Raw genomic sequence first — 21128 nt, forward strand, 5'->3', positions numbered from 1 at the left:
AGATGTGGACTTTAGTGCGCCCGCCTGCTTCATTCCTCACCGCTGCACGCCATTTATGACCGGCCACTGAGCCGCCGCGCGCCAACCCGGCGAGGCGGCGGGCGTCACGTGACGGCGTGACCTTCAGCGGGAGGTTAAAAAGTGAGATGATGCTCCGTTGTCATCCTCACTCTTGTTCCCCCGGGCTCGAGCACTGCAGCACGGTGAGTACGCCACACCACATTCACATTTAACGCCAACTGTGTGAACCCTTCAACGGAGCACTTTTGCAGAACAGTTCAAACGTAACCGTGTAAAATAATGTGTGCAAAGATAAAAGGTGCGCTGTGGGATTTTTTTAAGACTTTTGCAGCTGAGATAGGCTCCAGCAACCCCCGCCACCCTGAAAGGGACAAGCGGTAGAAAATGGATGGATGCATAAGATGGCGATGCAGCAGGGGAAGTCTTGATGACGCTGAGCTCGTATTAATCAGGTGGAAATAAACTAACAAGCCTGTGTCACGTGGTCAAAGAGGGCGGGGCCTGTTTTGAGGCTTGGTCAGGTGTGCACCACCACTGTCAAAAGCCTGAGATCGGTAGGTTGTGAGTTCAAACCCTGGCCGAGTCATACCAAAGACTATAAAAATGGGACCCTGTTACCTCCCTGCTTTGCACTCAGCATCAAGGGTTGGAATTGGGGGTTAAATCACCAAAAGGATTCCCGAGCGTGGCCACAGCTGCTGCTCACTGCTCCCCTCACCTCCCAGGGGGTGATGGGTCAAATGCAGAGGATCACCACACCGCACCTAGTGTGTGTGTGTGTGTGTGACAATCATTGGAACTTGAAGGTGTTATTCCTGTCGTTTGCGCTCTGAAAAGCAGGATCCCCGTCATCTCATCGGAATCCAAACTGGATCGGACTTAAGAAGCCTAAAAAAAGCGAGCGGCTCAGCGCGGCGCTAGTTTGCATTCTTCGCATGGCCCCTTGTCCGCCAGTGGCGGGCTTTAGAGATAAAGCCGGGGTCAGCTGTCAGTGCAGTCTCTATTCTCTAAGCCCCCCCAAAAATGTTGCGACGCAGACCCCCCCGGGCCCCTGGGGGGTCTGCGCGATGACGGCACCAGATGAGCCGAGTCGATTACTTTTGCCGTTGGCGTCGCTAGCTCACGTAGCTGCTCGGGGCTTTGTTGCCGCCACAACAATCATATTTTCGGGAGGTTACAGAAATAGAGCGGTTGGGAGAGCGGCCGTGCCAGCAACCTGAGGGTTCCTGGTTCGATCCCCACCTTCTACCAACCACGTCACGTCCATTGTGTCCTTGTGCCAGACACTTCACCCTTGCTCCTGATGGGTCGTGTTTAGTGCCTTGCATGGCAGCTCCCGCCATCAGTGTGTGAATGTGGAAATAGTGTCAAAGCGCTTTGAGTAACCTTGAAGGTAGAAAAGCACCATACAGGTATAACCCTTTTTACCATTTTAACTATTAATCAAGTCCATCCAGGTCACATGGTCCTGATGGGTTAGGCATACTTGCCAATAGGGATGATGTTTGATAAGAAATTATCGAGTTCGAGCCTATTATCGAATCCTCTTATCGAACCGATTCCTTATCGATTCTCTTATCGAGTCCAGATAGGTTGTTGCAGTGACGTGCGGTGAGGTTGATGGCTGGTGAGGCACTGACTTCATCACAGTCAGATTTACAAACATATGAACCCTAAAGAGTATCTTATTCACCATTTGATTGGCAGCAGTTAACGGGTTATGTTTAAAAGCTCATACCAGCATTCTTCCCTGCTTGGCACTCAGCATCAAGGGTTGGAATTGGGGGTTAAATCACCAAAAATGATTCCCGGGCGCGGCGCCGCTGCTGCCCACTGCTCCCCTCACCTCCCAGGGGGTGAACAAGGGGATGGTCAAATACAGACGACAAATTTCATTACACCTAGTGTGTGTGTGACAATCATTGGTACTTTAACTTAACTTTACACATACAAACTGTAGCACACAAAAAAGCACATTTAATAAAAAAAACGTTATTATGGTCTTACCTTTACTTAGAAATTAAGTCCATGCGCCGCAACTAAAGCCCTCACTTAAACTTTCCACGTGCAAGATTGAATCTATTTAAAAAAGTGTAACCGAGGGTTTATAAACATCGCCTATACTGTATGAAACTACAAAATAACAAACACGGAGGCTCCAGTTTACACTAGGACCACTTTATTTACCTTCTTTCAAAAACTTCCGCTCCACCAAATGTCATCACTTCCGCTCTTAGCGCCTTCAAAATAAGAGCTCGAGGCATGTACTGTATAACAGCGCATAACAGGAACTTAACATCACAAAGAGGAAAGCCCATGAAAATAGGTTACAAAAGTTATTTAATAAGAAGCCAAAAAGTGCAAAAACAATAATGTTCGTGTTGGAGGAGTTGTGAATTAGTAACACCTGCAGTCTGCAGGTATACCTAATGTTGTGGCCCTGCAGTCATTCACAACTCCTCCAACACGAACATTATTGTTTTTGCACTTTTTGGCTTCTTATGAAATAACTTTTTTAAATAGATTCAATCTTGCACGTGGAAAGTTTAAGTGTGGGCTTTAGTTGATATAACAGGCTGAGGCTACTAGAGCCTCAGCCAGTGCGTCTTTTGCAGCCGTTTTATGATCGCTCAGCACAAGAAATACGTTACACACATACAGTTGTTGACAAAATACACTGTACATTATATACCTCAGCTAACCAAACTATGGAAATGTATAATATAGTTCATATAGCAATACAGTCTCACTGCACAGCAGGCCAGCAGTTAGCCGAGTCCGGAATCCATGTTGAGGCACTGAGTGACGTGCCTCAACTGGCTGCTGATCACCGCACCGTCTCTTCTCAGTATTTGAACGGCAAATGTGAAAATTCAGCGATTTTGAATAAAAATAATCTAAAACAGGTGAAGTTAAATGGAAAATAACTTTATAGTATAATCACTGGATACATATAACAATTTAATTAATTTTTTTTCTTTTTAAATTTTTTTTCTTTCCATGATGGCAGGTGAGGCCCCGCCTCACCTGCCTCTAGTGACTGCATGTCACTGGGTTGTTGTATATGGAAAAAAAAAACAATATTTGGTTTAACAAAAGCTCACTTTTATTATATAAGAAAAAAATAAAATCTAATAAATAAATACATATTGACTGTTACCCCCCTAAAAAAATAAAAATAAATAAATAAATATTGACTGTTGTTACCCAAAGTATATTAAGTGGGATTTTTCAGAAAAACAAATATATACAGTAACACAAAAACAACCTGTCTCTGTGATCACTATAGGTGTATAAATAATAATATAGTGTTAAATAAAATCAGTCCCCTGGGCACAAAACTGAAAATAATACAGCTCTCCAAAAAGTGCACTTGTGCTGCTATTTGACATAACTGTTTGTTATGATGCTTTGACATTTTTGCACTTTATTTCTTTATTGAAAGACAATTCTATGAGGAGAAAAGTTGTTTGCAAATGTGGTTACAATGCTAAAAAATGAAAAGTTAAAGCTAAAAAAAGAAATACACTTTATTGAGTTAACATTATTTCTTTATAGGGGGAAAGATGTGATGTTATGAGCTAGGGAATATAACAACTACACTACCCAGCATGCAACGGGACTGGCAAGCATGCGCGGTAGCCCCGAAAAGTGTTGTTGCATGTCGTCACCCGGCAGCTAAGAATGAGGTTATGAGCACGCTGTGAAAGTAAACGTCAAGAACTCAGCCAACACGCCTCGTCTGCATTATCTATAATTGGACACACAACACATATACAGTGTGATTTTGTTTTGTTTACAAGGAAAGAAAAACAAAAGTTAAAAAAGGGAGATGTGTTGTATATATATGTATGTGCTGCGGTTGCTTTAAGAACGTTGCGACAGCTGCTGTAAAAGAGGTGCGTTGCTAGCCTGGTTGCTATGTTTCCGGTTGGTCGTAAAAGTGTTCGTCATGTGTTTGTACCCTGCTCAAATCTCTCAGTAAAGTTATTCATTGGATTATACCTTTTTGTTTTGAACTTTATTACACCTTGGAGCGCTTTTTACGGTCCATTGTTTTTCCTGCTTTCGCTATCTGCGCCTAATGACTGAGCTACGTGACGTCATTTCTTGTGATGTCTCACGGGGCATTTCTGGTCGGAACGGGATTTGTTCTCAGGGATTCGAATAAAGAACCAACTCTTTTTCTTTACTATAGTGGTCTCGATAACGGGTACCGGTTCTCAAAAAGGGATTCGAGTCCGAGGACTCGGTTCTTTACTTATCGAACAACCGGGAAAACCGGTTTCGAGTATCATCCCTACTTGCCAACCTTCCCGATTTTTCCGGGAGACTCCCGAATTTCAGTGGCCCTCCCGAAAATCTCCCGGGGCAACCATTCTCCCGAATTTCTCCCGATTTTCACCCGGACAACAATATTAAGGGCGTGCCGTGATGGCACTGCCTTTAGCGTCCTCTACAACCTGTCGTCGCGTCCGCTTTTTCACCATACAAACAGCGTGCGGGCCCAGTCACATGTTGTATGCGGCTTCTGCAGACACGCGTAAGTGACTGCAAGACATACTTGGTCAACAGCCATACAGGTCACACTGAGGGTGGCGGTATAAACAACTTTAACACTGTTACAAATATGTGCCACACTGTGAACCCACACCAAACAAGAATGACAAACACATTTCGGGAGAACATCCACACCGTAACACAACATAAACACAACAGAACAAATACCCAGAATCCCTTGCAGCCCTAACTCTTCCGGGCTACAATATACACCCCCGCTACCACCAAACCCCGCCCCCCCCACACTTCAAACCTGTCCCCCCCAATCTCCCGAATTCGGAGGTCTCAAGGTTGGCAAGTATGTGGTGGGGTGTCAGGACACAAGTACACTCATCGTGTACAGCGTATACTTAGTTCCTGAGTGCGCAAATTCTAACAGAGTAAAATTTCTGTTGCACTGTCGCACTTATTTAGCGAGATCACATTTAATCACGTCTTCTTCGCTTCCGATTGCTCCAAAAAAATATGTTTGCTATAATTTTCCCCAATTCTTGCGTTGACAATTAATTAGTTACTTTCTCCCTTGCGTGCGTGTAACCCAGGGTTTTTCAACTACTGTGCCACTGTGAGATACAGTCTGGTGTGCCGTGGGAGATGATGTTATTTCACCTAATTGGGTTAAAAAAATTTTTTTGCAAACCAGTAATTATAAGCCGCAAATAATGTGCCGTTGTTGAGTGTCTGTGCTGTCTAGAGCTAGGCAGAGTAACCGTGTAATACTCTTCCATATCTTCCATATCAGCTAATTGCTGCATGGTTTGTCGTGATCACAATATGCGGGAGGCAGGGTGCAGGTAAAAAGGTATCTAACGCTTAAACCAAAAATAAACAAAAGGTGAGTGCCGCTAAGAAAAGGCATTGAAGCTTAGGGATGGCTATGCAAAACGAAACTAAAACTGATAAGGCTGGAAAGTAAACAAAATCAGAATGCTGGACGACAGCAAAGACTTACAGCGAATGGAGCAGACGGCGTCCACAAAGTACATCTGTACATGACATGACAATCAACAATGTCCCCACAAAGAAGGATGGCATCTGTGTCATGATCCGTGGTCCGGATCATGTTTTTGTGTTTTCTGTTAGTTTTGGACTCCTTTAGTTCTTGTTTGTGCACCTGTGAGTTTGTTTTGGTTGCCATGGTTACTCATTGTGCTCACCTGCTTCCCGAGCACTAATCAGAGGCATTATTTAAGTTTGCCTTTGCCAGTCAGTCGGTCTGGCGTCATTGTTCGCTTCATCCCTGGCCCACGTAAGTCTTGTTTATTCATGCCACAGCTAGTAAGTTTCCTAGTCTATGATTCCAGTGCTAAGTTGTGTTTCTTTAGCTTCTCGTGCGAACGGCACACTTTCCTTTTGCTTGTTTCCTGTTTTTTGGTTTAAGCTATGATTTATGACAATAAATCATACTCCTACCGTCACGCTTTGTCCGGAGTTGTCCAATCTGCATCCCGGGAGAACGACCTCGTAGTGAGGAAGTTGCAAACAGCACCTTTAACCATTAGAGGTTAAAGGAGTGCACATATGCAGTCCGAATGCCAAGCGTAGATACTAGGGGTGCACAAAACATTTGATTCACATCCGAATCACATTTCTTATTCACTTGGATTCTAAAGGGATTCAGAATTTTCACAAATCGATTGAAAAAAATGATTTAATTTTTTTTTTTTTTTAAAGCCGTTTTTTAGTAGTCTTCATGCAACCAGAAGAAGCTTTTCATTATACCGTATTTTCCGGACCATAGGGCGCACCAAATCATAGAAGCACTGCAGATGAATTCTATTTTCGATCTTTTTTCATATATAAGGCGCACTGGATTATAAGGCGCATTAAAGGAGTCATATTATTATGATTTTTTTCTAAATGTAAAAGACTTCCTTGTGGTCTACATAACATGTGATGGTGGTTCTTTGGTCAAAATGTTGCATAGATGATGTTTTACAGATCATCTTCAAGTTGCTTTCTGACAGTCACTTCAGGATGCGCCGGTTTGTGGGCGGTCTTAATTACGTGGCTCACCTTCGACAGCGTCTTCTCCCCGTCATCTTTGTTGTAGCGGTGTAGCGTGCAAGGACGGGGGTGGAAGAAGTGTCAAAAGATGGCGCTAACTGTTTTAATGACATTCAGACTTTACTTCAATCAATAACGGAGCTGCATCTCCTCATCCGGAAACAACAACAAAATGTGTCCCGTAAAAAACCGTCGGACCGGAACTCTCTAATAACTAAAGTGCCTTGGGTGAATAATGTACACTCACTATACCGGTATGTTTTAGCGCTTTCATGGCTAGTTTACAGACAGATATAAGTAAGAACTTTACACTACTTTATATTACAAATGGCAACAGCGGAGGATGAATGTCCCATAACAAGAAGATAGAGAAAAAGAAGAAGCTTATCAACTACTGCATCGGCACGGACAACAAAGGCGGACGCGTGCAATTTTTCAGGATTTATGCAGATCCCAAATACAGATCAGCAGGTACCAGAAGGTAAAAAAAGTTGCTTTTGCATAATATTGCAAAACAAAACACCAGATAATATGTCTTACGTTATAAACACACAGAATAATACTCCTATGTTTAATGTGCCGACAATCCATCAAGCGGTGCGGCTTCATAGCTTACCAAAGTCGTACTAAAACATTTTGATGGATTTTTGAGCGCCGTGTATAATGTTCTATATTTTCAATGGAACATATAAAATGTTGGTGTTGTTTACTTGAGTCATATTTCAGTCTACACATATCTCTTATGTTTGACTACAATCTACTGGTCACACTTATCATTACACCATGTACCAAATAAAATTGCTTCGTGGTCGGTAAGCATAACCAGAATTATTCCGTACATTAGGCGCACCGGGTTGTAAGGCGCACTGTCGATTTTTTAGAAAATGAAAACATTTTAAGTGCGCCTTATAGTCCGGAAAATACGGTCATTATTAATTAAACCAAATACAAACCCTGTTTCCATATGAGTTGGGAAATTGTGTTAGATGTAAATATAAACGGAATACAATGATTTGCAAATCATTTTCAACCCATATTCAGTTGAATATGCTACAAAGACAACATATTTGATGTTCAAACTGATAAACTTATTTTGTTGTTGCAAATAATCATTAACTTTAGAATTTGATGCCAGCAACACGTGACAAAGAAGTTGGGAAAGGTGGCAATAAATACTGATAAAGTTGAGGAATGCTCATCAAACACTTATTTGGAACATCCCACAGGTGAACAGGCAAATTGGGAACAGGTGGGTGCCATGATTGGGTATAAAAGTAGATTCCATGAAATGCTCAGTCATTCACAAACAAAGATGGGGCGAGGGTCACCACTTTGTCAACAAATACGTGAGCAAATTGTTGAACAGTTTAAGAAAAACCTTTCTCAACCAGCTATTGCAAGGAATTTAGGGATTTCACCATCTACGGTCCATAATATCATCAAAGGGTTCAGAGAGTCTGGAGAAATCACTGCACGTAAGCAGCTAAGCCCGTGACCTTCGATCCCTCAGGCTGTACTGCATCAACAAGCGACATCAGTGTGTAAAGGATATCACCACATGGGCTCAGGAACACTTCAGAAACCCACTGTCAGTAACTACAGTTGGTCGCTACATCTGTAAGTGCAAGTTAAAACTCTCCTATGCAAGGTGAAAACCGTTAATCAACAACACCCAGAAATGCCGTCGGCTTCGCTGGGCCTGAGCTCATCTAAGATGGACTGATACAAAGTGGAAAAGTGTTTTGTAGTCTGACGAGTCCACATTTCAAATTGTTTTTGGAAACTGTTGACGTCGTGTCCTCCGGACCAAAGAGGAAAAGAACCATCCGGATTGTTATAGGAGCAAAGTTGAAAAGCCAGCATCTGTGATGGTATGGGGGTGTATTAGTGCCCAAGACATGGGTAACTTACACATCTGTGAAGGCGCCATTAATGCTGAAAGGTACATACAGGTTTTGGAGCAACATATGTTGCCATCCAAGCAACGTTACCATGGACGCCCCTGCTTATTTCAGCAAGACAATGCCAAGCCACGTGTTACATCAACGTGGCTTCATAGTAAAAGACTGCGGGTACTAGACTGGCCTGCCTGTAGTCCAGACCTGTCTCCCATTGAAAATGTGTGGCGCATAATGAAGCCTAAAATACCACAACGGAGACCCCGGACTGTTGAACAACTTAAGCTGTACATCAAGCAAGAATGGGAAAGAATTCCACCTGAGAAGCTTAAAAAATGTGTCTCCTCAGTTCCCAAACGTTTACTGAGTGTTGTTAAAAGGAAAGGCCATGTAACACAGTGGTGAACATGCCCTTTCCCAACTACTTTGGCACGTGTTGCAGCCATGAAATACTAAGTTAATTATTATTTGCAAAAATAAAAAATAAAGTTTCTGAGTTTGAACATCAAATATCTTGTCTTTGTAGTGCATTCAATTGAATATGGGTTGAAAAGGATTTGCAAATCATTGTATTCCGTTTATATTTACATCCAACACAATTTCCCAACTCATATGGAAACAGGGTGTGTAATATAGGGCAGGAATCAGGTTGAATCGAGAATGGTGTTGAATCAAAATTTGATTCTGAATCGAACCAGGACTCGGATTGAATCGTTAGGTGCCCGAAGATTCACACCCCTCGTAGGTATGAACATGTGTGATTTGGGGATGCGGAAATGACCTTGTGCGTCCTCAGATGTCTCGCTTCTTGGAGCTGAAGGATTTTGGAGATGCTGCTCGCTACCTTCGTCTCACCAACCTGGAACAACTGGCGGCCAAGGCCGAGGCCTTTGACGGTATTCCCTAGAAAGAGTTTGAAGAACATGAGCACGTTCTAATGTTGTCTGTCGTGTATGTACCACCAGGCACGAAACGTGTTTGGATGCCGGATGATGTCGAAGCGTACGTGGAGGTGGAGGTCAGAGAACTGAATGGAGATAAAACCACAGTGGAGACCAAAGATGGACGCGTCAGTCGACTCAAGCACTTTGACTTACGACACTGATATTTCCCAACTAACGTCCTCCTCGTTCCATTTCAGTTTGTCATCCTCAAAGACGACGACCTCCAGCCGATGAACCCGCCCAAGTTCGACATGATGGAGGACATGGCCATGCTGACGCACCTCAACGAGGCCTCGGTCCTCTTCAACCTGAGGAGGAGATACAGCATGTGGATGATCTACGTACGTGCACCAAGGTCTCCGGGTAAAGCAGACACATGCTGAATAAAGTGTGTGGTCTCAGACATACTCGGGCCTGTTCTGCGTGACGGTGAACCCTTACAAATGGCTGCCGGTCTACTCGGCCGAGGTGGTGGCGGCGTACAAAGGAAGACGCCGTGCCGAAACGCCGCCGCACATCTACGCCATCGCCGACAACGCCTACAGCGACATGCTGCAGAGTGAGCCCAATTCATCATCTATTTGTTCGCATTTTGACAATGAATAATCTTCACGCTCTTCCTCCATCAGACCGTGAGAACCAGTCCATGCTAATCACGTAAGTATTTACTCATCATTTGTAGATTTTCATTTTTTCTTCAATTATAAACATCTTAGATTTTTTTTTTTTACAATAAAAAATAATGGAAATCTGCACGCGAAAATATTAACACAAAAAACATTTTAGAGCATTATTACAGTTTACATGTGGAAAACAGGGCAAATACGGCTTAAAATCTATATCGGGATATACTGTATCTTGCAGCCTCCAGCAATGAATAGAAGAATAGAATAGAAAGTACTTTATCGATCCCTGGGGGAAATTCAGCACAACAGTTCGCTCACAATAAACAATAAGGTATTTTTAACATGTGAATAATATAAATACAGTCTATTATGCAGCATTATTCACATGTGAATAATATAAATACAGTCTATTATACAGCATAATTCACATGTGAATATTATAGTCTATCATACAGCATTATTTACATGTGAATAATATAAATACAGTCTATTATACGGCATTATTCACATGTGAGTAATATAAATACAGTCTATTATACAGCATTATTCACATGTGAATAATATAAATACAGTCTATTATACAGCATAATTCACATGTGAGTAATGTAAATACAGTCTATTATAAAGCATTATTCACATGTGAATAAAATAAATACAGTCTATTATGCAGCATTATTCACATGTGAATAATATAAATACAGTCTATTATACAGCATTATTCACATGTGAATAATATAAATACAGTCTATTATACAGCATTATTCACATGTGAATAATAGAAATACAGTCTATTATACAGCATTATTCACATGTGAGTAATATACAGTCTTTTATACAGCATAATTCACATGTGAATATTATAAATACAGTCTATCATACAGCATTATTCACATGTGAATAATATAAATACAGTCTATTATACAGCATAATTCACATGTGAGTAATATAAATACAGTCTATTATACAGCATTACTCACATGTGAATAATATAAATAGTCTATTATACAGCATTATTCACATGTAAATAATGTAAATACAGTCTATTATACAGCATTATTCACATGTGAAAAATATAAATAGTCTATTATACAGCATTATTCACATGTGAATAATAGAAATACAGTCTATTATACAGCATTATTCACATGTGCGTAATATAAATACAGTCTATTGTACAGCATTATTCACATGTGAGTAATATAAATACAGTGTATTATACAGCATAATTCACATGTGAATATTATAAATACAGTCTATTATACAGCATTATTCACATGTGAATAATAGAAATACAGTCTATTATACAGCATTATTCACATGTGAGTAATATAAATAGTCTATTATACAGCATAATTCACATGTGAATAATAGAAATACAGTCTATTATACAGCATCATTCACATGTGCGTAATATAAATACAGTCTATTGTACAGCATTATTCACATGTGAGTAATATAAATACAGTGTATTATACAGCATAATTCACATGTGAATATTATAAATACAGTCTATTATACAGCATTATTCACATGTGAATAATAGAAATACAGTCTATTATACAGCATTATTCACATGTGCGTAATATAAATACGGTCTATTGTACAGCATTATTCACATGTGAGTAATATAAATACAGTGTATTATACAGCATAATTCACATGTGAATATTATAAATACAGTCTATTATACAGCATTATTCACATGTGAATAATAGAAATACAGTCTATTATACAGCATTATTCACATGTGAGTAATATAAATACAGTCTATTATACAGCATAATTCACATGTGAATAATAGAAATACAGTCTATTATACAGCATTATTCACATGTGCGTAATATAAATACAGTCTATTGTACAGCATTATTCACATGTGAGTAATATAAATACAGTGTATTATACAGCATAATTCACATGTGAATATTATAAATACAGTCTATTATACAGCATTATTCACATGTGAATAATAGAAATACAGTCTATTATACAGCATTATTCACATGTGAGTAATATAAATACAGTCTATTATACAGCATAATTCACATGTGAATATTATAAATACTGTCTATCATACAGCATTATTCACATGTAAATAATGTAAATACAGTCTATTATACAGCATTATTCACATGTGAAAATAATAAATACAGTCTATTATACAGCATTATTCACATGTGAATAATAGCAATACAGTCTATTATACAGCATAATTCACATGTGAGTAATATAAATACAGTCTATTATACAGCATTATTCACATGTGAATAACATAAATACAGTCTATTATACAGCATTATCCACATGTGAATAATATAAATACAGTCTATTATACAGCATTATTCACATGTGAACAATATGAATACAGTCTATTATACAGCATTATTCACATGTGAGTAATATAAATACAGTCTATTATACAGCATTATTCACATGTGAGTAATATAAATACAGTCTATTATACAGCATTATTCACATGTGAAAAATATAAATACAGTCTATTATACAGCATTATTCACATGTGAATAATAGAAATACAGTCTATTATACAGCATTATTCAAATGTGAGTAATATAAATACAGTCTATTATACAGCATAATTCACATGTGAATATTATAAATACAGTCTATCATACAGCGTTATTCACATGTGAATAATATAAATACAGTATATTATACAGCTTCATTCACATGTGAGTAATATAAATACAGTCTATTATACAGCATAATTCACATGTGAGTAATATAAATACAGTCTTATATACAGCATAATTCACATGTGAATATTATAAATACAGTCTATTATACAGCATTATTCACATGTGAATAATATAAATAAAGTCTATTATACAGCATTATTAACATGTGAATAATATAAATAAAGTCTATTATACAGCATTATTCACATGTGAGTAATATAAATACAGTCTTATATACAGCATAATTCACATGTGAATATTATAAATACAGTCTATTATACAGCATTATTCACATGTGAAAAATATAAATACAGTCTATTATACAGCATTATTCACATGTGAATAATAGAAATACAGTCTATTATACAGCATTATTCACATGTGAGTAATATAAATACAGTCTATTATTCAGCATTATTCACATGGGAATAATATAAATACAGTCTATTATACAGCATTATTCACATGTGAATAATATAAATACAGTCTATTATACAGCATTATTCACATGTGAATAATATAAATACAGTCTATTATACAGCATTATTCACATGTGAAAAATATAAATACAGTCTATTATACAGCATTATTCACATGTGAGTAATATAAATACAGTCTATTATACAGCATCGTTCACATGTGAGTAATATAAATACAGTCTACCATACAGTATTATTCACATGTGAATAATATAAATAAAGTCTATTATACAGCATTATTCACATGTGAGTAATAAAAATAGTCTATTATACAGTATTATTCACATGTGAATAATATAAATACAGTCTATTATACAGCATTATTCACATGTAAATATAAATACAGTCTATTATACAGCATTATTCACATGTGAATAATATAAATACAGTCTATCATACAGCATTATTCACATGTGAATAGTATAAATACAGTCTATTATACAGCATTATTCACATGTGAATAATAGAAATACAGTCTATTATACAGCATTATTTACATGTGAATAATATAAATACAGTCTATTATACGGCATTATTCACATGTGAGTAATATAAATACAGTCTATTATACAGCATTATTCACATGTGAATAATATAAATACAGTCTATTATACAGCATAATTCACATGTGAGTAATGTAAATACAGTCTATTATACAGCATTATTCACATGTGAATAAAATAAATACAGTCTATTATGCAGCATTATTCACATGTGAATAATATAAATACAGTCTATTATACAGCATTATTCACATGTGAATAATATAAATACAGTCTATTATACAGCATTATTCACATGTGAATAATAGAAATACAGTCTATTATACAGCATTATTCACATGTGAGTAATATACAGTCTTTTATACAGCATAATTCACATGTGAATATTATAAATACAGTCTATCATACAGCATTATTCACATGTGAATAATATAAATACAGTCTATTATACAGCATAATTCACATGTGAGTAATATAAATACAGTCTATTATACAGCATTACTCACATGTGAATAATATAAATAGTCTATTATACAGCATTATTCACATGTAAATAATGTAAATACAGTCTATTATACAGCATTATTCACATGTGAAAAATATAAATAGTCTATTATACAGCATTATTCACATGTGAATAATAGAAATACAGTCTATTATACAGCATTATTCACATGTGCATAATATAAATACAGTCTATTGTACAGCATTATTCACATGTGAGTAATATAAATACAGTGTATTATACAGCATAATTCACATGTGAATATTATAAATACAGTCTATCATACAGCATTATTCACATGTGAATGATATAAATACAGTCTATTATACAGCATAATTCACATGTGAGTAATATAAATACAGTCTATTATACAGCATTACTCACATGTGAATAATATAAATAGTCTATTATACAGCATTATTCACATGTAAATAATGTAAATACAGTCTATTATACAGCATTATTCACATGTGAAAAATATAAATAGTCTATTATACAGCATTATTCACATGTGAATAATAGAAATACAGTCTATTATACAGCATTATTCACATGTGCGTAATATAAATACAGTCTATTGTACAGCATTATTCACATGTGAGTAATATAAATACAGTGTATTATACAGCATAATTCACATGTGAATATTATAAATACAGTCTATTATACAGCATTATTCACATGTGAATAATATAAATACAGTCTATTATACAGCATTATTCACATGTGAGTAATATAAATACAGTCTATTATACAGCATAATTCACATGTGAATAATAGAAATACAGTCTATTATACAGCATTATTCACATGTGCGTAATATAAATACAGTCTATTGTACAGCATTATTCACATGTGAGTAATATAAATACAGTGTATTATACAGCATAATTCACATGTGAATATTATAAATACAGTCTATTATACAGCATTATTCACATGTGAATAATAGAAATACAGTCTATTATACAGCATTATTCACATGTGCGTAATATAAATACAGTCTATTGTACAGCATTATTCACATGTGAGTAATATAAATACAGTGTATTATACAGCATAATTCACATGTGAATATTATAAATACAGTCTATTATACAGCATTATTCACATGTGAATAATAGAAATACAGTCTATTATACAGCATTATTCACATGTGAGTAATATAAATACAGTCTATTATACAGCATAATTCACATGTGAATAATAGAAATACAGTCTATTATACAGCATTATTCACATGTGCGTAATATAAATATAGTCTATTGTACAGCATTATTCACATGTGAGTAATATAAATACAGTGTATTATACAGCATAATTCACATGTGAATATTATAAATACAGTCTATTATACAGCATTATTCACATGTGAATAATAGAAATACAGTCTATCATACAGCATTATTCACATGTAAATAATGTAAATACAGTCTATTATACAGCATTATTCACATGTGAAAATAATAAATACAGTCTATTATACAGCATTATTCACATGTGAATAATAGCAATACAGTCTATTATACAGCATAATTCACATGTGAGTAATATAAATACAGTCTATTATACAGCATTATTCACATGTGAATAACATAAATACAGTCTATTATACAGCATTATCCACATGTGAATAATATAAATACAGTCTATTATACAGCATTATTCACATGTGAACAATATGAATACAGTCTATTATACAGCATTATTCACATGTGAGTAATATAAATACAGTCTATTATACAGCATTATTCACATGTGAGTAATATAAATACAGTCTATTATACAGCATTATTCACATGTGAAAAATATAAATACAGTCTATTATACAGCATTATTCACATGTGAATAATAGAAATACAGTCTATTATACAGCATTATTCACATGTGAGTAATATAAATACAGTCTATTATACAGCATAATTCACATGTGAATATTATAAATACAGTCTATCATACAGCGTTATTCACATGTGAATAATATAAATACAGTATATTATACAGCTTCATTCACATGTGAGTAATATAAATACAGTCTATTATACAGCATAATTCACATGTGAGTAATATAAATACAGTCTTATATACAGCATAATTCACATGTGAATATTATAAATACAGTCTATTATACAGCATTATTCACATGTGAATAATATAAATAAAGTCTATTATACAGCATTATTCACATGTGAATAATATAAATAAAGTCTATTATACAGCATTATTCACATGTGAGTAATATAAATACAGTCTTATATACAGCATAATTCACATGTGAATATTATAAATACAGTCTATTATACAGCATTATTCACATGTGAAAAATATAAATACAGACTATTATACAGCATTATTCACATGTGAATAATAGAAATACAGTCTATTATACAGCATTATTCACATGTGAGTAATATAAATACAGTCTATTATTCAGCATTATTCACATGGGAATAATATAAATACAGTCTATTATACAGCATTATTCACATGTGAATAATATAAATACAGTCTATTATACAGCATTATTCACATGTGAATAATATAAATACAGTCTATTATACAGCATTATTCACATGTGAAAAATATAAATACAGTCTATTATACAGCATTATTCACATGTGAGTAATATAAATACAGTCTATTATACAGTATCGTTCACATGTGAGTAATATAAATACAGTCTACCATACAGTATTATTCACATGTGAATAATATAAATAAAGTCTATTATACAGCATTATTCACATGTGAGTAATAAAAATAGTCTATTATACAGTATTATTCACATGTGAATAATATAAATACAGTCTATTATACAGCATTATTCACATGTGAATATAAATACAGTCTATTATACAGCATTATTCACATGTGAATAATATAAATACAGTCTATCATACAGCATTATTCACATGTAAATAGTATAAATACAGTCTATTATACAGCATAATTCACATGTGATTTATATAAATACAGTCTATTATACAGCATTATTCACATGTGAATATAAATACAGTCTATTATACAGCATTATTCACATGTGAATAATATAAATACAGTCTATCATACAGCATTATTCACATGTGAATAGTATAAATACAGTCTATTATACAGCATAATTCACATGTGATTTATATAAATACAGTCTATTATACAGCATAATTCACATGTGAGTAATATAAATACAGTCTATTATACAGCATTATTCACATGTGAATAATATAAATAAAGTCTATTATACAGCATTATTAACATGTGAATAATATAAATAAAGTCTATTATACAGCATTATTCACATGTGAGTAATATAAATACAGTCTTATATACAGCATAATTCACATGTGAATATTATAAATACAGTCTATTATACAGCATTATTCACATGTGAAAAATATAAATACAGTCTATTATACAGCATTATTCACATGTGAATAATAGAAATACAGTCTATTATACAGCATTATTCACATGTGAGTAATATAAATACAGTCTATTATTCAGCATTATTCACATGGGAATAATATAAATACAGTCTATTATACAGCATTATTCACATGTGAATAATATAAATACAGTCTATTATACAGCATTATTCACATGTGAATAATATAAATACAGTCTATTATACAGCATTATTCACATGTGAAAAATATAAATACAGTCTATTATACAGCATTATTCACATGTGAGTAATATAAATACAGTCTATTATACAGCATCGTTCACATGTGAGTAATATAAATACAGTCTACCATACAGTATTATTCACATGTGAATAATATAAATAAAGTCTATTATACAGCATTATTCACATGTGAGTAATAAAAATAGTCTATTATACAGTATTATTCACATGTGAATAATATAAATACAGTCTATTATACAGCATTATTCACATGTAAATATAAATACAGTCTATTATACAGCATTATTCACATGTGAATAATATAAATACAGTCTATCATACAGCATTATTCACATGTGAATAGTATAAATACAGTCTATTATACAGCATTATTCACATGTGAATAATAGAAATACAGTCTATTATACAGCATTATTTACATGTGAATAATATAAATACAGTCTATTATACGGCATTATTCACATGTGAGTAATATAAATACAGTCTATTATACAGCATTATTCACATGTGAATAATATAAATACAGTCTATTATACAGCATAATTCACATGTGAGTAATGTAAATACAGTCTATTATACAGCATTATTCACATGTGAATAAAATAAATACAGTCTATTATGCAGCATTATTCACATGTGAATAATATAAATACAGTCTATTATACAGCATTATTCACATGTGAATAATATAAATACAGTCTATTATACAGCATTATTCACATGTGAATAATAGAAATACAGTCTATTATACAGCATTATTCACATGTGAGTAATATACAGTCTTTTATACAGCATAATTCACATGTGAATATTATAAATACAGTCTATCATACAGCATTATTCACATGTGAATAATATAAATACAGTCTATTATACAGCATAATTCACATGTGAGTAATATAAATACAGTCTATTATACAGCATTACTCACATGTGAATAATATAAATAGTCTATTATACAGCATTATTCACATGTAAATAATGTAAATACAGTCTATTATACAGCATTATTCACATGTGAAAAATATAAATAGTCTATTATACAGCATTATTCACATGTGAATAATAGAAATACAGTCTATTATACAGCATTATTCACATGTGCATAATATAAATACAGTCTATTGTACAGCATTATTCACATGTGAGTAATATAAATACAGTGTATTATACAGCATAATTCACATGTGAATATTATAAATACAGTCTATCATACAGCATTATTCACATGTGAATAATATAAATACAGTCTATTATACAGCATAATTCACATGTGAGTAATATAAATACAGTCTATTATACAGCATTACTCACATGTGAATAATATAAATAGTCTATTATACAGCATTATTCACATGTAAATAATGTAAATACAGTCTATTATACAGCATTATTCACATGTGAAAAATATAAATAGTCTATTATACAGCATTATTCACATGTGAATAATAGAAATACAGTCTATTATACAGCATTATTCACATGTGCGTAATATAAATACAGTCTATTGTACAGCATTATTCACATGTGAGTAATATAAATACAGTGTATTATACAGCATAATTCACATGTGAATATTATAAATACAGTCTATTATACAGCATTATTCACATGTGAATAATATAAATACAGTCTATTATACAGCATTATTCACATGTGAGTAATATAAATACAGTCTATTATACAGCATAATTCACATGTGAATAATAGAAATACAGTCTATTATACAGCATTATTCACATGTGCGTAATATAAATACAGTCTATTGTACAGCATTATTCACATGTGAGTAATATAAATACAGTGTATTATACAGCATAATTCACATGTGAATATTATAAATACAGTCTATTATACAGCATTATTCACATGTGAATAATAGAAATACAGTCTATTATACAGCATTATTCACATGTGCGTAATATAAATACAGTCTATTGTACAGCATTATTCACATGTGAGTAATATAAATACAGTGTATTATACAGCATAATTCACATGTGAATATTATAAATACAGTCTATTATACAGCATTATTCACATGTGAATAATAGAAATACAGTCTATTATACAGCATTATTCACATGTGAGTAATATAAATACAGTCTATTATACAGCATAATTCACATGTGAATAATAGAAATACAGTCTATTATACAGCATTATTCACATGTGCGTAATATAAATATAGTCTATTGTACAGCATTATTCACATGTGAGTAATATAAATACAGTGTATTATACAGCATAATTCACATGTGAATATTATAAATACAGTCTATTATACAGCATTATTCACATGTGAATAATAGAAATACAGTCTATCATACAGCATTATTCACATGTAAATAATGTAAATACAGTCTATTATACAGCATTATTCACATGTGAAAATAATAAATACAGTCTATTATACAGCATTATTCACATGTGAATAATAGCAATACAGTCTATTATACAGCATAATTCACATGTGAGTAATATAAATACAGTCTATTATACAGCATTATTCACATGTGAATAACATAAATACAGTCTATTATACAGCATTATCCACATGTGAATAATATAAATACAGTCTATTATACAGCATTATTCACATGTGAACAATATGAATACAGTCTATTATACAGCATTATTCACATGTGAGTAATATAAATACAGTCTATTATACAGCATTATTCACATGTGAGTAATATAAATACAGTCTATTATACAGCATTATTCACATGTGAAAAATATAAATACAGTCTATTATACAGCATTATTCACATGTGAATAATAGAAATACAGTCTATTATACAGCATTATTCACATGTGAGTAATATAAATACAGTCTATTATACAGCATAATTCACATGTGAATATTATAAATACAGTCTATCATACAGCGTTATTCACATGTGAATAATATAAATACAGTATATTATACAGCTTCATTCACATGTGAGTAATATAAATACAGTCTATTATACAGCATAATTCACATGTGAGTAATATAAATACAGTCTTATATACAGCATAATTCACATGTGAATATTATAAATACAGTCTATTATACAGCATTATTCACATGTGAATAATATAAATAAAGTCTATTATACAGCATTATTCACATGTGAATAATATAAATAAAGTCTATTATACAGCATTATTCACATGTGAGTAATATAAATACAGTCTTATATACAGCATAATTCACATGTGAATATTATAAATACAGTCTATTATACAGCATTA

The 21128-nt window shown here is 33.9% G+C and overlaps 1 protein-coding gene across 1 annotated transcript in view; it reads left to right on the plus strand.

Annotated features, from left to right (window-relative positions):
* The first annotated feature begins 9282 nt into the window (after positions 1 to 9282).
* Positions 9283 to 21128, plus strand: part of LOC133571527 (myosin-7-like) — a 54870-nt gene continuing 43024 nt past the window's right edge. The window contains exons 1-5 of the mRNA XM_061924229.1: positions 9283 to 9382; positions 9452 to 9555; positions 9628 to 9771; positions 9833 to 9989; positions 10060 to 10087. Of these exons, the coding sequence (XP_061780213.1) occupies positions 9283 to 9382; positions 9452 to 9555; positions 9628 to 9771; positions 9833 to 9989; positions 10060 to 10087 (533 nt within the window). The remainder of the gene's footprint in view (positions 9383 to 9451; positions 9556 to 9627; positions 9772 to 9832; positions 9990 to 10059; positions 10088 to 21128) is intronic.

Source organism: Nerophis lumbriciformis, linkage group LG01, assembly GCF_033978685.3.
Source record: "Nerophis lumbriciformis linkage group LG01, RoL_Nlum_v2.1, whole genome shotgun sequence".
Taxonomy (NCBI): domain Eukaryota; kingdom Metazoa; phylum Chordata; class Actinopteri; order Syngnathiformes; family Syngnathidae; genus Nerophis; species Nerophis lumbriciformis.